The following is a 16,056-nucleotide window of genomic DNA, read 5'->3' on the forward strand; positions in this document are numbered from 1 at the left end:
TTGAAATTAATTCTAATGTATTGTAAATATGTGTTTAATGCTGTTTCTCCTCTAGCACCAAAACCAATTCAATTTAAGCCTTGATAAGTTATCTCTAGCCTCTTAGTTGTGAAATACTGTCACCGTTTGCCAAAGCAGTTGGAGTAATGGAATTGAATTAAGCAAGATTTTCCCCTTAAATTGTGACTGTTTACTTTCTGCGGTCTTCATTGCTGTAACTCTTGGCATAAAGCAAGTCTCAAAGAACAGGTTAAGACACAAAGAGCAGTGTTAAAATCTGTGGAATGTAAAATTAAGATCTCAGCTCTTTATACAGAAACTTCTCTCCACGCCATTACAGGGGACTTGGGAGACATACTTGTGAAAAAAACCACATTAAGGAGCCTCTTAAATATTTGAAAACTACAGATCCATATGAATACAATGTTGGTCTATATAACTTAAATATTTATATGGTAATTACCCAGCTGAAGATGCAATCTAGGGTATATTATTTAAAACACTTTATAATTATGTTGAATAACTACGGCTGCATGTTTCTATTCTGGAGAAATTTGATAAATTCTGTTATTTGGTCAAAATTATGACTTGTATTTAGCAAGTCATTAAGGGGCAAGTAATTTTCTAGAGGGCAAAAAATTGAGAATAGTTAAGGCATAGGTTACCCTATCTATTCTTTGAGGCTTTTTCATATTAGTGTACGTTTATCTCTTAATGAATGAATCTTAATTCCAAATTCTTTTCTTCGCTTTGGCAGAAAAAGATGGAAAAGCCTTTCATCCAACATACGAAGAAAAACTTAAACTTGTGGCACTACACAAGCAGGTTCTGTTGGGACCCTACAATCCAGACACTTGCCCTGAAGTTGGATTCTTTGATGTGCTGGGGAATGATAGGAGGTAGTCTATCTTTTTCATTGGCCTATACTTCAAACAGACAGTGGGAGAAATGCAGTTATCATCTTGGTTCAACAATAGCAAAACAAATATATTGTACTGTCTGGAAATGCACATAAGTTGTTGGAAGGGGGATTTCTTCAGATACATGCATCTGACATCTGAGTTACTTGACAAATATAAGAATAGAATTGTTATTTAGACCCAATAATACTCAGCATCCTTCAATTCTTCATGAAATCTATTAAGATTTTGGGGCTTTAACTAATCAGAATTGTGATATTACAGAAGTGGTTTAGACCAATTGTATAGATATAGCCAGTTGAAGATAATCATAACATAGAACAGAAGCAAGAGGGGGGTAATGCATCAAATGCCTCCTTTCCAGTTTATCTGAGTTTTGAAATTTTCAAAGTATAATGTGGAGTTCTAGTTAGGTTTAATGATGTGCATTAGAGACTTGCTTAGAATACTTTAACAAATTCTCTTGGTAAATGTTATACCATAAAAAGTGGGATGGGCAGGAAAAACCCTTGTAGCACAGGGAGGAAAAGTAGCTATGAAGTCTTCAGGTTAAAGTGTTGTGAATTGTAAGAAGAAAAACTTTGTTCTTTGTAGTTAGTATGTGATAAACACACTTGGTCCCACGTCTCTTGTGCACCATGAATCAAAATGTGACTGTAGTTTTAACCTGAGTTCCTTTTGTGTTTTTTGAATTGAGAATTGACCACTAACTTGAGAAGGTAGCTATATGTTCTTCTACTATGTTTTACTCTTGCTGGGATTTTTTTTTTTTTTTATTATTTCTCCCAGGAAAGAATGGGCATCCCTTGGAAACATGGCAAAACAGGAAGCCATGGCAGAATTTGTAAAGCTCCTTAATAGGTGTTGTCATCTCTTTTCAACATACGTCACCTCCCATAAAATAGAGAAAGAAGAACAAGAAAAGAAAAGGTGAAGTTATTTTTTTGTGTGGAAGAGAGCTGTCTTCCTCCATGTGCAGGCAAAGACAAAGCTAGCTTCAGTTGCAGGCCCTTAGCTTTGTTAGTAATTTCTTCCAAAAATTGCTGCGTACCGTTCACACGCCTTAAGCCTTTTTACCAAATCAGTGATAAGTTAGTATTTGAAGGAATAGGGTAAGAAAACCAGACATCTGTAGAATGCCAAAGAAGTGGCTGGTGGTTATTTCTATTGACATCTGTAATAACTTTGTGAGGAACTGAGTTTGTCTAAAAATAACTTTCCCACTATCTAACATATGGAACAACTGAACTATGAACAAATCTCCTAAATCTAAAATCTCCTATCCTACTAGTCTCCAGCAGATGGTGGGTTTATACAGCAGCTCATGTGGTATTAAGCTGTGTAGTAGTTTCTAGATTGTTAACAAACGTAGGGCAGAAAGGGCTGGTTGTGGCTGAGCTCAAGTTTCCAGCCATTTACTTTCATGTTCTACCACAGTTTGCTGACAAAAGTAACCTAGGCCATGTCTACACATACAGTGCTTCAGGAGCGCAGCTGTGCTGATGCAACTGTGCCACTGCAGTGCATCTGGTGAAGACACTCTATACTGACTGGACAGAGCTCTCCCATCTCCATAATAAATCCACCTATGTGAAGTTATGTCGGTGGGAGAGCTTCTCCTCCTATGCACATGAGCATTTATGTTGGTGTAACTTACGTTGCTCGGGGGTGGTTTATTCATGTCTCTGAGTGACATAAATTATGCTGACATAGGCTGTAGTGTAGACATAGCCTTAGTAGGTTATAATGATCATCAAATTATGATTCTAAGTTTTACACTTGGCAAATCTGATGACAGCTAAGTAAAAATCAGACAATAGATTCTCTTCATATTTTCAGTAAGATGTTGTGCCTGTCAAGTTAAAGAGGAAGGGGCAAATATGTTGAATACGGAAAGCCTTATCGCAATGGCTCTCAGCTGTTCTAGACTATTGAACCCCTTTCAGGAGGCTGATTTGTCTTGCGTACCCGGTTTCACCTCACTTAAACTATTAGCTTACAAAACCAGACATAGTTTGTATTTTTATCACAGCACACTATTACTGAAAAATACCATACTTTCTTATTTTTACCATATAATTATAAAAATAAATGAATCCGAATATAAATATTGTACTTACATTTCAGTGTAGAATATATAGCGCGGTATAAACAAGCCATTGTCTGTGTGAAATTTTAGTTTGTACTGACTTTGCTAGTGCTTTTTATGTAGCCTGTTGTAAAACTAGGCAAATATATAGATGAGTGATGTACCCCCTGGAAGACCTCTGCGTACCCACAGGGGTACGTGTACCCCTGGTTGGGAACCATTGCCTTATCATAATATGAAAAGCAGCCCCAAACTTTGTGCCCTGTACAGTGAGAGAGTTGTGTAGATCTAATTTTTAACTTTGCCTCAGATGTCAAAATGGCCAAAGTAACTAAATTTAAGATTGTAGAGATGCTGAAATGTCTCATTGAATGGATGTCACAGGAGGGAAGAGGAGGAACAAAGGCGTCGTGAAGAGGAAGAGCGAGAGCATTTACAAAAAGAAGAAGAGAGACGTAGACGAGAAGAGGAAGAAAGACTGAGACGGGAAGAAGAGGAGAGGAGGCGAATAGAGGAGGAGAGACTCCGGATGGAACAGCAGAAGTGAGTTTTTTAGAATAAACAAAATTTAAGAAAATTGCTATCCAGGCTATTGGCACAGTTGCCTGTCATTCATTCTGTGCTCACTTTGGAGTAGTTATATTAGAAACAAATGTCAAAAGTCTTGGTCATGGGCAGTCAGAGTGTGTGTCAAATATGGTATGTGGAGTTCTACAATGAGATCTGCAGCTACCTATCTTACGGAGGTGCATTTTGCAGACACTGCAGATCTCAGCATGTGGTGCTGCATTTTGAGCAAAGTTGCTGTTTAGTTTGTCTTAAAAATGGGATTTGGACTATTTAGCATTTTACCCTATGTTAGATACCTCGCCCTCTGAATTTGACAAGGTCACATGAGTGGCTCCACAGAGAGAATGAAGGGAAAAAGCAGCTGTGAAGAAGGCTGCTTCATTCTGGGCTCTCTAGTTTCATGGGCTGCACTTTATGCAAATTTGCAGCCCTCTGGTTCTTGACAGGTTGCTAATGCTACCCACAGTTGAGGAAAGTTTGAGTGTCCCCATGAAAAAGTTACTTGAACTGTGATTTGAGGCCCTGTCTATACAGAGATTTGAATCCAGGTTAATAACTTCCTAGAGATCTCTGTATAAACATGTTTCTCAATTTCAATTCTGTGCATATGTGCACCAAAATTTTCAAACTTGGTGACCTAAAATTATGCCCTTAAAAATGGCCTGATTTTCAGTGGTGCTGTCTGCAGCTCCCGTTTACTTACAGTTGTGTGTGCTCAGTACCTCTAAAAATCAGGTCACTAAAGAGCCAGAACTTTGTGCCCAAGATTAAAATATGGTAAAATTTTATGAAGTTGTAAAGCTTTAACTTTTTTAAAAAGCCAAAAATCCTATACAGCATATTTAAAGTTGTGTTTCATTGTTTATCAGCACAAACACATCAAAATCCTGAGATCATGGATCCACCTATCTATATGCACTGAGTACAACTCATTGCATATAGAATAGTAGTTAATTAAAACTACTTTCTCTCTCTTTGATTAAAAATGTCTAATTTCATCATGGCAGAAGGTTAACAGTGGGGTCCCTCTGTGTTCTGTACTAGGTTTTGTGTTTAATATATTTGACTTGGAAAGAGGAGTGAGTAGTAAGGTAGCAAAATTTGCAGATGTCAGTTATGTAGGATAGTCAGAACCAGGGAGGCGCTTCAGAGAGACCTAAAAAAGCTAGGTGAATTGGCAACTTGATGACAAACAATATTCAATTTCCATAAATGCAAAGTAATACACATTCAGGGAAAAATTTTACTGAGTCCAGGTGTACATTACAGACCTATGTCAGTATAATGACATTGTTCAGGGTGTGAAAAATCCATACCCCTGAGCAACGTTATACTGACCGTAAACCTCTGTGTAAATAGCTCTTTGTCAATGGGAGAGCTCTCTCCTGTCAGTATAGGAGCATCTTCGCTTAAGAACTACAGCAGTGCAGCTGCATCAGTGCAGCATTTTAAGTGTAGACCTGCCCTGACACTTCACAGGGTTCTGAAATAACTGTCAATTCAAGAAGGGGGGGGGACCCTGAGCATCACTGTAGACTGCTCAATGAAGACCTCTGCTCAGTGTGCAGTTGAGGTCAAGATGTTGGGATGCATGAAGAAGGTGTGGTGAATAATAGAGAATATTATAATGCTTTTATATAAATCAGTGATACAGCCTCATCTGTTATGCTCTTTGCAGTAGTAGGCACCCATTTAAAAAAGGATATTACAGAACTTGGAGGATTCAGAGAAAGGTCATGAGAACGATCAAAGGCATGGAAAAATCTCTTGTATAAAGACACTGAAAAGACAAGGATTGTTCATCTTAGAAAGGAGGCAAAAAAGAGTGGACATAAGTATATGAAATGATAGAGAGAAGGTAGATCAGGATCTTCTGTTCTCCCTGTCTCATAACCCAAGAATAAGGGGACTGGAATAAAATTAAAAAGTGGGAAATTCAAAACCAGTAAAAGGAAATATTTTGTCACATACCATGTAATTAAATTGGAACTCATGGTTTCAGGAAGTTGATGCAAATAATTTGAGTAAAAAAGGGATTGAACATGTATATGGATGTCAAGAATATTCAGAAGTGTCATAACATTTTGTGGAAGAGAGATTAACTTCATCCTTCAGGGTTAAGACAGTCTCTAACTATTAGAGATCAGGATAAAACTTAATGGGGTAGGGGCAGGTTATCCTTCATCTGCCTACTGCCAGGTTCTTATGCCTTTCTCTGAAGCATCTGGTGCTGGCCACAGTTGTAGACAGGATATTGGACTGAATGGATCCTGTGTCTGATCAAATTCCTATTTAATTCCTGTGGGGGAAAAAGAAGAAAGCTACAAATCCATTCAGAACTAACCCATGTATTAATCTTAAAGTGTTACCAATTAATCTGCTATTGTAAAATGTTCCATCTTGCAGTGTTTGTTTTTTTCTCCTTCCCTGAATCAGGAAAAGTATGACTGGCCTATCTGGTTGAGTTCTGTCCAGGGAATTTGAGGCAGATCTAGTATCAGAATGTATTTTCTCCTTTTGTACAAAACTCTTACCTTCACCACAAAGCTTTGACATAGAGTGTCAAAGTAGGTCCCGTCCTGATGCCTTCTGTGTTCAAGAATTATTGAGATTGTGTTTGTACACTTGAACACCAAACCCTTTTTTGCCTCAAAATCTGAAAAATGCAATATTGTGAATTTCTAGTGCTTCCTTCTGGTGTATCAGACTTCAAATGGTGACTCATTGCGTGCCTTGCAATATAGCCCTTGATTTAACACTTTAAATGGGTTTTCAAAGAGTAAGTAGAAAATAACAAGTTGGCCTTCTTGCTTATACTTTTCTCAGCTGGCATATTTTAGATGGGAGAAATCTCACTTGCATTATCTCCTGGCTTTGTCCCATCTCTGTTAATTAGTTTGCACAAGGAATTGAGCTCAGTATATTTGAGGCCAGTTATAAATAGTGATCTTGCTGATACCCCCAGCCATTTGTAATCTTCTTACTCTGCTCCTGACAATTTAGGCAACAAATAATGGCAGCATTGAACTCCCAGACTGCTGTTCAGTTCCAGCAATATGCAGCCCAGCAATATCCGGGCAACTATGAACAGCAACAGATCCTAATTCGCCAGCTCCAGGAACAGCACTATCAACAGTACATGCAGCAGTTGTATCAAGTCCAGCTTGCACAGCAACAGGTACAGTAGACAATTTGAGATATACGTGGTCTATGGTTGTCGGTATCCCTGACAAGCTCTCTTCCAGAGGTACTAATACACTTTATCATAGGTCAAAGAGGAAGTGACTCTTAATGGTTAAAAAGTGGCATTTGATTGACTGACACTGTATCAGATTCAGATACCAAAGCTTCTACTTTTCCTGTAGTTTTCTAAGACAGCAGTTGACTAAGAATATTTTAAGTAGACAGTTTAACCTTTGACTTGTCTGAAGTGACATTGCCAATGGCTTAATCCTTGTTAGAGTTCTTGGAGGTCAAATTTTAAGCACTCTGCAATATATGTACTTCAATATCTTAATGTGCCCATATCAGTGGCATCTGGGCTCAGATAGCAAATATACATTAAAATGGGAGAAATTCTGGAGATGTAAGACAATACATTAGTTCAGACCCATTCATGGGAAAGTCTTTTAAGGAATTAGAAGTCATCTGACATCTTTATTGCTAGCCATTTCTTGTTTTTCTTTACTGCTTTTCATAAAGGACGGTGCCATATAAATCTGATCTCTTGATGAGCATAAATTTAAATACATCTGCTCTACCCATTAATTCTATAATCTGTTGAATTCCCAGTTTTTTTCAAGAATAAACTCTCCTTGCTAAATTCAAGACTTCCCCACTGGCTAATTCCAAATGTAACTATACAGTCTTTGAATTATTACATGGTATAATCCTCCCTCTCCTTGGGTGAATTCAATCATTTGCAGAGGGCCCATACAAAATGGATGCATCACTTATGTCCCATTAAGGCCTTTTTTTTAAAGCTGGTAAAGTGCTTAGGCCTTCATTTGTGTGGAAAGCATCCTGAGTCTGTGCCTTGGAATACCCTTCTTCTGGCTTATTTTCCATAGCTGCTCTCTACTTTAGTTCTGTTGGCTTTTTTTGCCCTTAGTCTCAAATTCACACAGTTTTGAGAGAATATAACTTTTTAAAGAGGAAAAAAATGATATTTTAAACCCACAAACTGGCATGGGATTTAATGTAACCCTCAGGTACTTCTGCTTTTTAAAAGTTGACTAGAGTTCATGATAGACCTTTTCAACAGGATAACTGTTAAAGGCCAGTAAATATGTAAATGTGATAAATTCTGTGCATGCCTTTTCTAAAAAAAAGAGTCAAAGTTTTTTTTGAGCAAAATTACTAAAATGATTCCTGATATGTGCAAACATTTCTCCAGTTGGATTTGAAAACAGTTGTCACAAACTGCCTCCAGTTAATTTGAAAATAGTCAACATTTTCAATCCAAATGCTTTTTCGGTATCTGGATCCAAATAGCCTGACTTCAGAAGATGCTGAATCTTTTTAACTCACTGATTGCAATGGGAGCAGCGTATGCTCAGCACACCATCAGGATATTTGATTTAGATGCCTAACTTTAGGTCCCCAGATCAGAAAAATGTTGGCCTACATTCTTTAATGTTAACTTGTTAAGATGTTTTGATAGTGGAGAGAGAACTCCCCAGACTGCTGCTTTGTTTTTACTGGACTTAGTTTCTCTAACTGTAGGCAGCCTTACAAAACCAGCAGGAGGCAGCAACGGCATCTATGACTACCATGTCAAAGGTGAATGCAGCTGCCCCAGGAGAGAGCCCATCTGTTAACGGACAGGCCAATGCTCATACAGACAGTCCTGAAAAAGAGCTGGAGCCAGATGCTCTTGAAGAAGCACTAGAGAATGGACCAAAAGGTATGACTAAAACTAGATTCCTTAATTTAAACAAGAAATAAGACTTTTGCCAGAGCCCAGCTCTTCTTTGAGTGCTGGTTCCTATGTGTATTCCACTGTGAGTGCACATGTGCTACATGTACCCAGAGTGGAGAATTCCTGCAAGCAGCATCCTTTGGTCTGTGCATGCACCCTTGCTCTCCTCGTGCCTCAAGGCGAGGGTATAAAGGGTAGAGCAGCCCAACCCCCTCTCTAGTTCCTTCTTACGACTGCATAGCCTGGGTCAGAACCTCCAGGGTCCAGAACTGCTGCTTTGTCATTATTCTTCAATCTGTAAATATTTCAAGTTTTGCCTTTAGTGTATTTTGTACATAATTTTTAATAGATTTAGAAAGCTTATAATTTAAGAGTTTTTTAGTTGGATTCCCTGCTGTGGAGAACACCCCCCACAACCCCTTTCCTCCCCCCAATATTCCATTACAGCTGTTGGACTATGCCCTGAACTCCAGGCTTCAAAACCCTGTTTGCTGTCAGTGATGACCATCATGCTGCCCGTACTGCCTTGGCAAGGCACCCATCCTGACTGGGTGCAATATCTGCCACTGTTTCCCTAGCTGGATCTGTGAGGCACAGCAGCTCCAGCTTAGAAAGCACCTCATGGACAAGACCACAAGGCTGCAGTCAGACCCAGGCCAAGGGATCCTCCCTGTACCTCGGCCTGAATCGACATGGAGTGTACCTCCCACCATGAGGTCTGATGCTGGTGCGAGGGAATCCTTACCCACAGATTCTTGTCAGGAGGCAGGGAATGCTCTCACTAACCTAAGAGCAGATCTTCCTCTAACTGTGCTTCAAAGATGACAATGCATTTCTGCTTAAATAGAGCAAGTCTGTTCAGCCCATAAGGACTTAGAATGTCCTAAGGTCCCAAGATCATGACACTAGAGCTCTGGTTTTATGGGCTTTTTTGGTACGAGACCCATACCAATGACTTGGATTCTACTGGTACTGTCCAAGCTAAAAATCAGGATCCATCAGTTCCAGCAAGGAACATCTGACCAGAGCCTCAAGCACTGATGGTACCTTCCCTGTCTCATACACAGAGCCTCCCTCCTCCAACCCCATTAGCTCCAGCAGATCGGACTTTTCACACTCCAGGGAGGGTAGAGACTTATACTATACCAGAAGATGTTTTTGCTCTTCCCAACCCTCAATTTCCTCATCAGGACCTTCTCTCACTAGGGAGATCTTAACTTCACCAGGGGATGTTGGCTATGACAGAAGTCTGTCCTCTCTTCTATCTAACAGTCTTGCTTTTCCTCCATTGGAATTGTTAGTAGCATGATAGACCTGGAACCAATTTTCGCTTCCTTGGCCTGAATCTGAAGAATCTGAACACCAGAGGAACCATGTCCTCCCAAGAAATTATATTTAGTCCTGGCTTTTCCTGATCTCTTGACCCCAGGAGAAGGGCAGGAACAAGAATCCCAACCCTGAAGCACTTCATCTTATGGATTGGTTTTTGGATGGGCATTAACTGCTCTGAAGCCATGCAAACCATCCTTAAAAGAAAAAATCCACTCGGAAATGCTGTTCAACCAAGTGGAAGTGTTTTTCCATATGGGCACAGCTGAAACACATACCTGAGTCAGCAAATATTCCCCTTATTTTGGACTGTCTTTTTTTCCTCAAAACTAGGCTCGCTCAGTTCTATGAGAGTCTTTCTGGCAGCTGTCAGTGCATGCCATTCACCCTCAATAGTTACTCAATCTTTCACTCGCCTGTCGATTAACAATTCACTGCCAAGATACTTTCAGAGTTCCACTTACGCCAATTAATCCACTGTGGTTTTCCAAAACCACATGCATCTGAGGAAGAGAGGACATTTGTTAAGATGTGACAGGCCTTGGCTTTTTATCCAACAGAATGACTTGGTCAATGCTGTATCTTCCCAAAGGATTTCTAAATGAATTTCTGGCAGTATCCTACTGTGCTAGCAGCTCTCACTTCTTCCTTATGGGGTATGGGGCTTATTCTACAAGCGACATCAGTGGCAGTGTTTCAAGAATTACCTTTACTTGACGTTTGCAAGGCAGCTACATGGAGTTCAAGCCACATGTTCATGAGACGTTATGCTTTAACAGGACTCCTGCACTGATGCATCCTTTCGGACAGTGATCTTTCAAACAGCCTGCTGCTTGGATCCTCACACCCTTCTCCTATTTGAGTACTGCTTGTCAGTCATGCACAGCAGAATACACACAGGGACCAGCACTCAGAGAAGAAAAACTACTTTATAGTAACTGGAGGTGCTTTGAGATAAATGGTCCCTATCTGCATTTCACTGCCCACTCTTCTTCCCTTTTGCTTTGGATCATTCCTGGATTTTCTGTAGAGAAGGAACTGGAGAGGTAGTTGGTTTGCTCTGCCCATTATTCCCTTGGTTTGGGGCACGAGGAGAGCAAGGGCACATGGGTGGACCAACAGACACTCCTTGCAAGCGTTCTCCGACACAGGGGACAGAGTGCATGCACGCCTACAGTGGAATACAGATAGGAATCACACATCTCAAAGAGCTTCCAGTTCTATAAAGTAAGTAACTTATCTGTTTCTCTCTTTGGTATTGTGACTGTGGCTCTAGTGAGCACTCTGTGCTACCATGTGAGAGCTAGATTTGGTTCTTGGGCCTGTCTCTTGCTTCCCCAAAGCAGAAAGGATTGGGCATAAAGGCGGTGTGCTCAGCTCTTATAGAAAAAGATGAAACGGGGAGAGAGCTGGATGGGTTCCAAAAAGCCTCATCCAGTCCTCTTGGGCTGAAGATAACTACAACACAAGACCATAGAGGGAAGAGATGTAATGTAGAAGTTCTGTTGCAGGGCTTCTCTATACATAGGGATATGTTCCACAATTGGGTCTTGAGGGGTGTCTGTTGATTGAATAGGGGTGCGGGAGGTGGGAACCTAATCTCGTGGACACTAGGACCAAGTGTCTAAAGGGAAAGACTCTAAAGGAGTAACTTGTTCTGTCCTTTCTTCCTGCTGCTGCTGCCCTCTCTGTATCCAGATCCATCCTCCTTCCAACCCAACAGACTGCAGCTCCTCACTGTTCCCTTGGTTCCCAGGGATAGCCCTGTTAGAGTCCATGGAGCCAGAGGAGGAGAATAAACCCCACTTGCACCCCCCACCCTCCATCTGTACTTCTGTCTACCACTATTCCTGACCCCATCAGCAGCACTTCCATGCCTTCATCCAAAATCCTTGTAGGACTTGGACTGTTCCTAGCAAGAAAGGGGTGTGTTCTGGGTCCTATGTGGGGGGGAAAAAGTGGAGCAGTTCTAAAGGCGCAGGCTGTTTTATTTGACATGTAGTCAGTAGGAGTTAGATTTGTTGAAAGGGTTTAAGTAACCTTGTGTAGCTGTCCTACAACTAGTTGTAATCCTTGCCTTTGACTCTAGTAATAACCCATATTGCAATGCACTTCATTTCATTCCTAAGACATCACTTTCTTTCCTGTATTTTTCCTGAATAAAGATGTTTATGGGGAAAGAGAGATCGTCAGTCAGCTTAAATGTGCTGACTCCTGCAAATTGAATGAAACACTCAGCCAGATTTACAGTTCTGTGTGGCAGAATTGTAATCTGTGCAGCGTCACAATGCAGACGTCATGATACGTTTCATATGAGTTTGCCAGGCCTCTGCTACAAGGGCATTGTCCTGTAGCATGAAAGCTCCTTTTAGGAAGCAACTATGAGCCTTGTCCTACAGAGACTGGCTGGTGCCATGTCTTACAGAAGTGATGTTAACAGAACATTAAAGAAGCTGTATTGTTAGAGGCAAGTCATTCACCATCCATGCTTTTTCCCTCTTTAGAATCTGTTCCAGTGATAGCAGCTCCATCCATGTGGACACGACCGCAGATAAAAGACTTCAAAGAGAAGATCCGACAGGATGCAGACTCTGTGATCACAGTAGGCCGAGGAGAAGTGGTTACAGTCAGAGTACCAACTCACGAGGAGGGGTCGTATCTCTTCTGGGAGTTTGCTACAGACAATTATGACATTGGTTTTGGGGTATATTTTGAATGGACAGACTCCCCTAACACCGCAGTCAGTGTGCATGTCAGCGAATCCAGTGATGATGAGGATGAAGATGAAGGTATATTTGCTTATTTTATATACACTTTTATAGGTGTCATTTGACCATACTCTAACATAAGGATCTCTTTTTTTATGCGTGTGCACTCTCTCTCTTTGTGCGCACAGCTGGTGTCCTCTAAAAATGAAATTTGCTTCCTTTCAAGTCTAAGTTAAGTTGTTTCAGGTACCACATCTTCCTGAGGCCAGGCTAAGGCAATCATGGTCCTAGATACATCCACATGGATTGAGGAGGGGTCTCTTATCACTCCATCTTCTGACAAGATAGGGCCTCCCTTCTGTCCAGACTATTGTTCCCTGTCTTTAAGCAGGCTGGGGCCATTCCCAGAGGAGAGAGGACTCTGTTCTTTACCCACCCAAGCAGAGAGGTCCTGCCACCAAAACCCCAACAGACCTGCAACAGGGGGCTGACAGCAGGGGTACCACACAATTCTCAGTGGGTACAGTGCTTCCCAGAGTAGTGGGAGTTTTTAAAGTTAAAACCCCATTGGAATAAACCGCTTCTTCAGGCTGTCTGAAGCGTCAGCTAGATACCACTGCCTTTGTTACAGTAGGCTTGCATTTCAAGCTTTACTTTGCAACCACAAGAACAAAAATATAACTTTTTAAAGTGAAAATTTCAATTCTGGTGATTGTTCGTTTGACTTCAGGAACCGTGACTCCATGCATGAGTCTGTTGTACTCTTGCCTTAGTCCATAAGGTTGGTGCACATGCATAGTCTGAACTATGCTCTGTGCCTACAAGCAATAGAACTGATGCATAGAGTTCCTTGGTGTGCATAAAATGTTCACACAGAAATGGAGGTTGCATAGAGGGCCCTTTGAAATCTTGGTTTGTGGATGATGTGGTATGATTAAAATAGGTGACAATGTGAGTTAAAAATATCCTGAAGTGAGGGAGAATGAGAAGTATCACTCTTACAAGCCAGAGATGGAAAATACTTATTAGGTCTGATGTGAAATCTTCCAGGGAGAAAATTAACCTCAATATTCCTCTCTTCCAAGGCCTCTCATTGCAATGACCCATGTGGCCAAAGGCTTGGACCCAGGTCCCTTCCCATAGCCACCAGGGCGTCTGACATGCCATTGCAGGAGGTTGTGAACCAGCCATCAATCCTCTGCCACTAAACTGCAAGGCCAGCTTTGGCTGTACTGTATCCTGGCTGCAAAAATGGTGCACAGAGGTTTGCTTGAAAGTGCACAACTGCTCTCCATAGAAAAGGGAACAAAGTGATGTGGATATTTTACTACTGAGTGAATCACATGTGGAAACTCCTCAGGCTATGACCTTAATTCAGCCAGCTGTGGTCTAGATATTAGGTTACGCAGGCCCCCTTAATGGGCTATCCGTCAGCTCATGTGCATAACAGTAGATCAGCCACCCTAACTGTTAGTTCATCAACAGTTAACTCAGCTAAACTTTATTTTGCTGTGCTATCAGTTCGAGTCTTTTCCTTATCTTCTATTAACTCTGATCTCGAGCAAAAGTTTCTCAAGAGGGGAGTCTTGAATAGTTGGGCTTTGAGATCCTCTGACAAGAAGTTGTAAAAGTGCATATGGTTTGACTTGCATGTTGAACACTAGTTGGACTTTAATGGAAGTTGTGGGGGCTCAAGACCTGAAAATCAGCCATGGGCATGTTATATGTTAATATAGTTTAGCATTTAACATGAGGCTGGTTTCCCCTTTTTTGTAAATATGTCACAACAAAGTACCACTCATTCATTTTCTTAAAATGGATAATGAATTTCCTGAAGCAGGAATAAAGAGATTAATTTCCGTGCTTCGTTTGAGAAATCTTACACAACAGCATGAAGTGACAATCTTACCTCAAAGCTTCCTTGTGAATGCTTAGTCCATAACAGTCTGCTCTCTCCCAAATAGTTAAACTCATGCCTCTTATTCTGTTAATGGAATAACTTTGATTTATGTCTTCCTGTCCCCTGGTGGACTAGTAAAGAATTTGACTTTACTCTTTTTTTGTTTGCATAAAATTCACACTCCTATTTAATGACTTTATTTTTTTCCATTACAGAAAACACTAGCAGTGAAGAAAAAGCCAAAAAGAATGCCAGCAAGCCTCAGCTAGATGAAATAGTGCCTGTGTACAGACGAGACTGTCATGAAGAAGTGTACGCTGGCAGCCACCAGTACCCAGGGAAAGGAGTTTATCTCCTTAAATTTGACAACTCCTACTCATTATGGAGGTCAAAAACAGTTTACTACAGAGTCTATTATACTAGATAAAGATGTTGCAGTGTCGGAGGCTGGGGCTGTGCAGAAGACATCATTTTATTTGGAATTTTCTTCAATGGATCTTTTGAGTCTGTATTTTACCCTGTCTGGTGTGTCTATACGGTTTGTGTGTGAACTTTAACATTAGAAGCTGGGATTTTTCTGCTGCACAAATGTAATGAAGATTGCATTGGGGCTTAGCACAGGATCTCCAATCTCTTACTAGCATCAAGAGGTTAGCCAATGAAATCTCTGGCTATCAGTGCTTAGACTAAAGTCACACTAACTGCATATGCAAAACCTCCAAACTGTTTCTGGTTTCTTTCTCTCTCTCACACACACACACTCACACACGTGTGTAGTGTTTGAACAGTTGTTGGTATGCTGTTGCTTGGTCTGTATGCTTTGGGAATTTAATGGTAATTAATGTTAATTGTTATTAGTGGGGTCTCATCCTTAATGGGCAGAATCGGATACAATTTGCAATGTAGCAAGTCTCTCTTAAAACTGTATATGAATGTCAGATTTTTACACCATTAAAACTTGAAACAAGTTGTGTTTCTTCTGTTGTCATGCAAGAGGTAACATTCCATCTCTTAAAACAGTGTAAAAAACATCTTTAAAAAGATGAACAGGATTTGTTTTCAGTGGGACTGCACAGTCCAGATCAATACAACAGTACTGTAAAAATGGAGTCCCTTGTCTGAGTTCAAAATGGGAAGATTTAACCTGGATAGCGATTAAAAATGTATGTAGCTAGTGACACAAAGCAGAATTCTAGTGCCCCCTCCAGCTGCTGCTAGTCCTGGTGTGATTCTGACACTGAACCAGGGGATGAATAAGTTCTTATCTTGTTTGCTGATTTGGCTGTGAGTAGACTTCTAATTTCAATCAGTTTTCTGCACAACTCTCAGCTCTTACTTTGTTTTTTGTAAACCTAAATCTGCACATAGTGCATTTAAACAATTATCTGAATCATTTTGGTAAAGTGTAAGGATTAATGTTGCACTAATATGGAAATCACTGCCAGAAACAAACCATTTTAGTTTAATCTGGTGGTACGTGTGTGCAAATCCTCCATGCTTTAATTCTAGTTTGTAATTATGTTTTTCAGGGAAATGCAGAATGTATCTGCTGATACTTAAAATATTTCAGCTTTAATCTCCGTAACATATTTCATAGGCTGTTGAAACGTTTTCATAGT

The 16,056-nt window shown here is 40.5% G+C and overlaps 1 protein-coding gene across 1 annotated transcript in view; it reads left to right on the plus strand.

Annotated features, from left to right (window-relative positions):
• Nucleotides 1-15,405, plus strand: part of ACBD3 (acyl-CoA binding domain containing 3) — a 31,267-nt gene extending 15,862 nt beyond the window's left edge. Inside the window, exons 2-8 of the mRNA XM_067564847.1 lie at nt 758-899; nt 1,710-1,850; nt 3,394-3,552; nt 6,583-6,757; nt 8,305-8,485; nt 12,334-12,618; nt 14,653-15,405. Coding sequence (XP_067420948.1) covers nt 758-899; nt 1,710-1,850; nt 3,394-3,552; nt 6,583-6,757; nt 8,305-8,485; nt 12,334-12,618; nt 14,653-14,864 — 1,295 coding nt within the window. The 3' untranslated portion in view covers nt 14,865-15,405. The remainder of the gene's footprint in view (nt 1-757; nt 900-1,709; nt 1,851-3,393; nt 3,553-6,582; nt 6,758-8,304; nt 8,486-12,333; nt 12,619-14,652) is intronic.
• The last annotated feature ends 651 nt before the right edge of the window (nt 15,406-16,056 follow it).

The sequence above is a fragment of the Emydura macquarii genome, unplaced genomic scaffold, assembly GCF_026122565.2.
Source record: "Emydura macquarii macquarii isolate MOO-44397 ecotype Brisbane River unplaced genomic scaffold, CSIRO-AGI_Emac_v2 contig_2676, whole genome shotgun sequence".
Lineage (NCBI taxonomy): Eukaryota > Metazoa > Chordata > Testudines > Chelidae > Emydura > Emydura macquarii.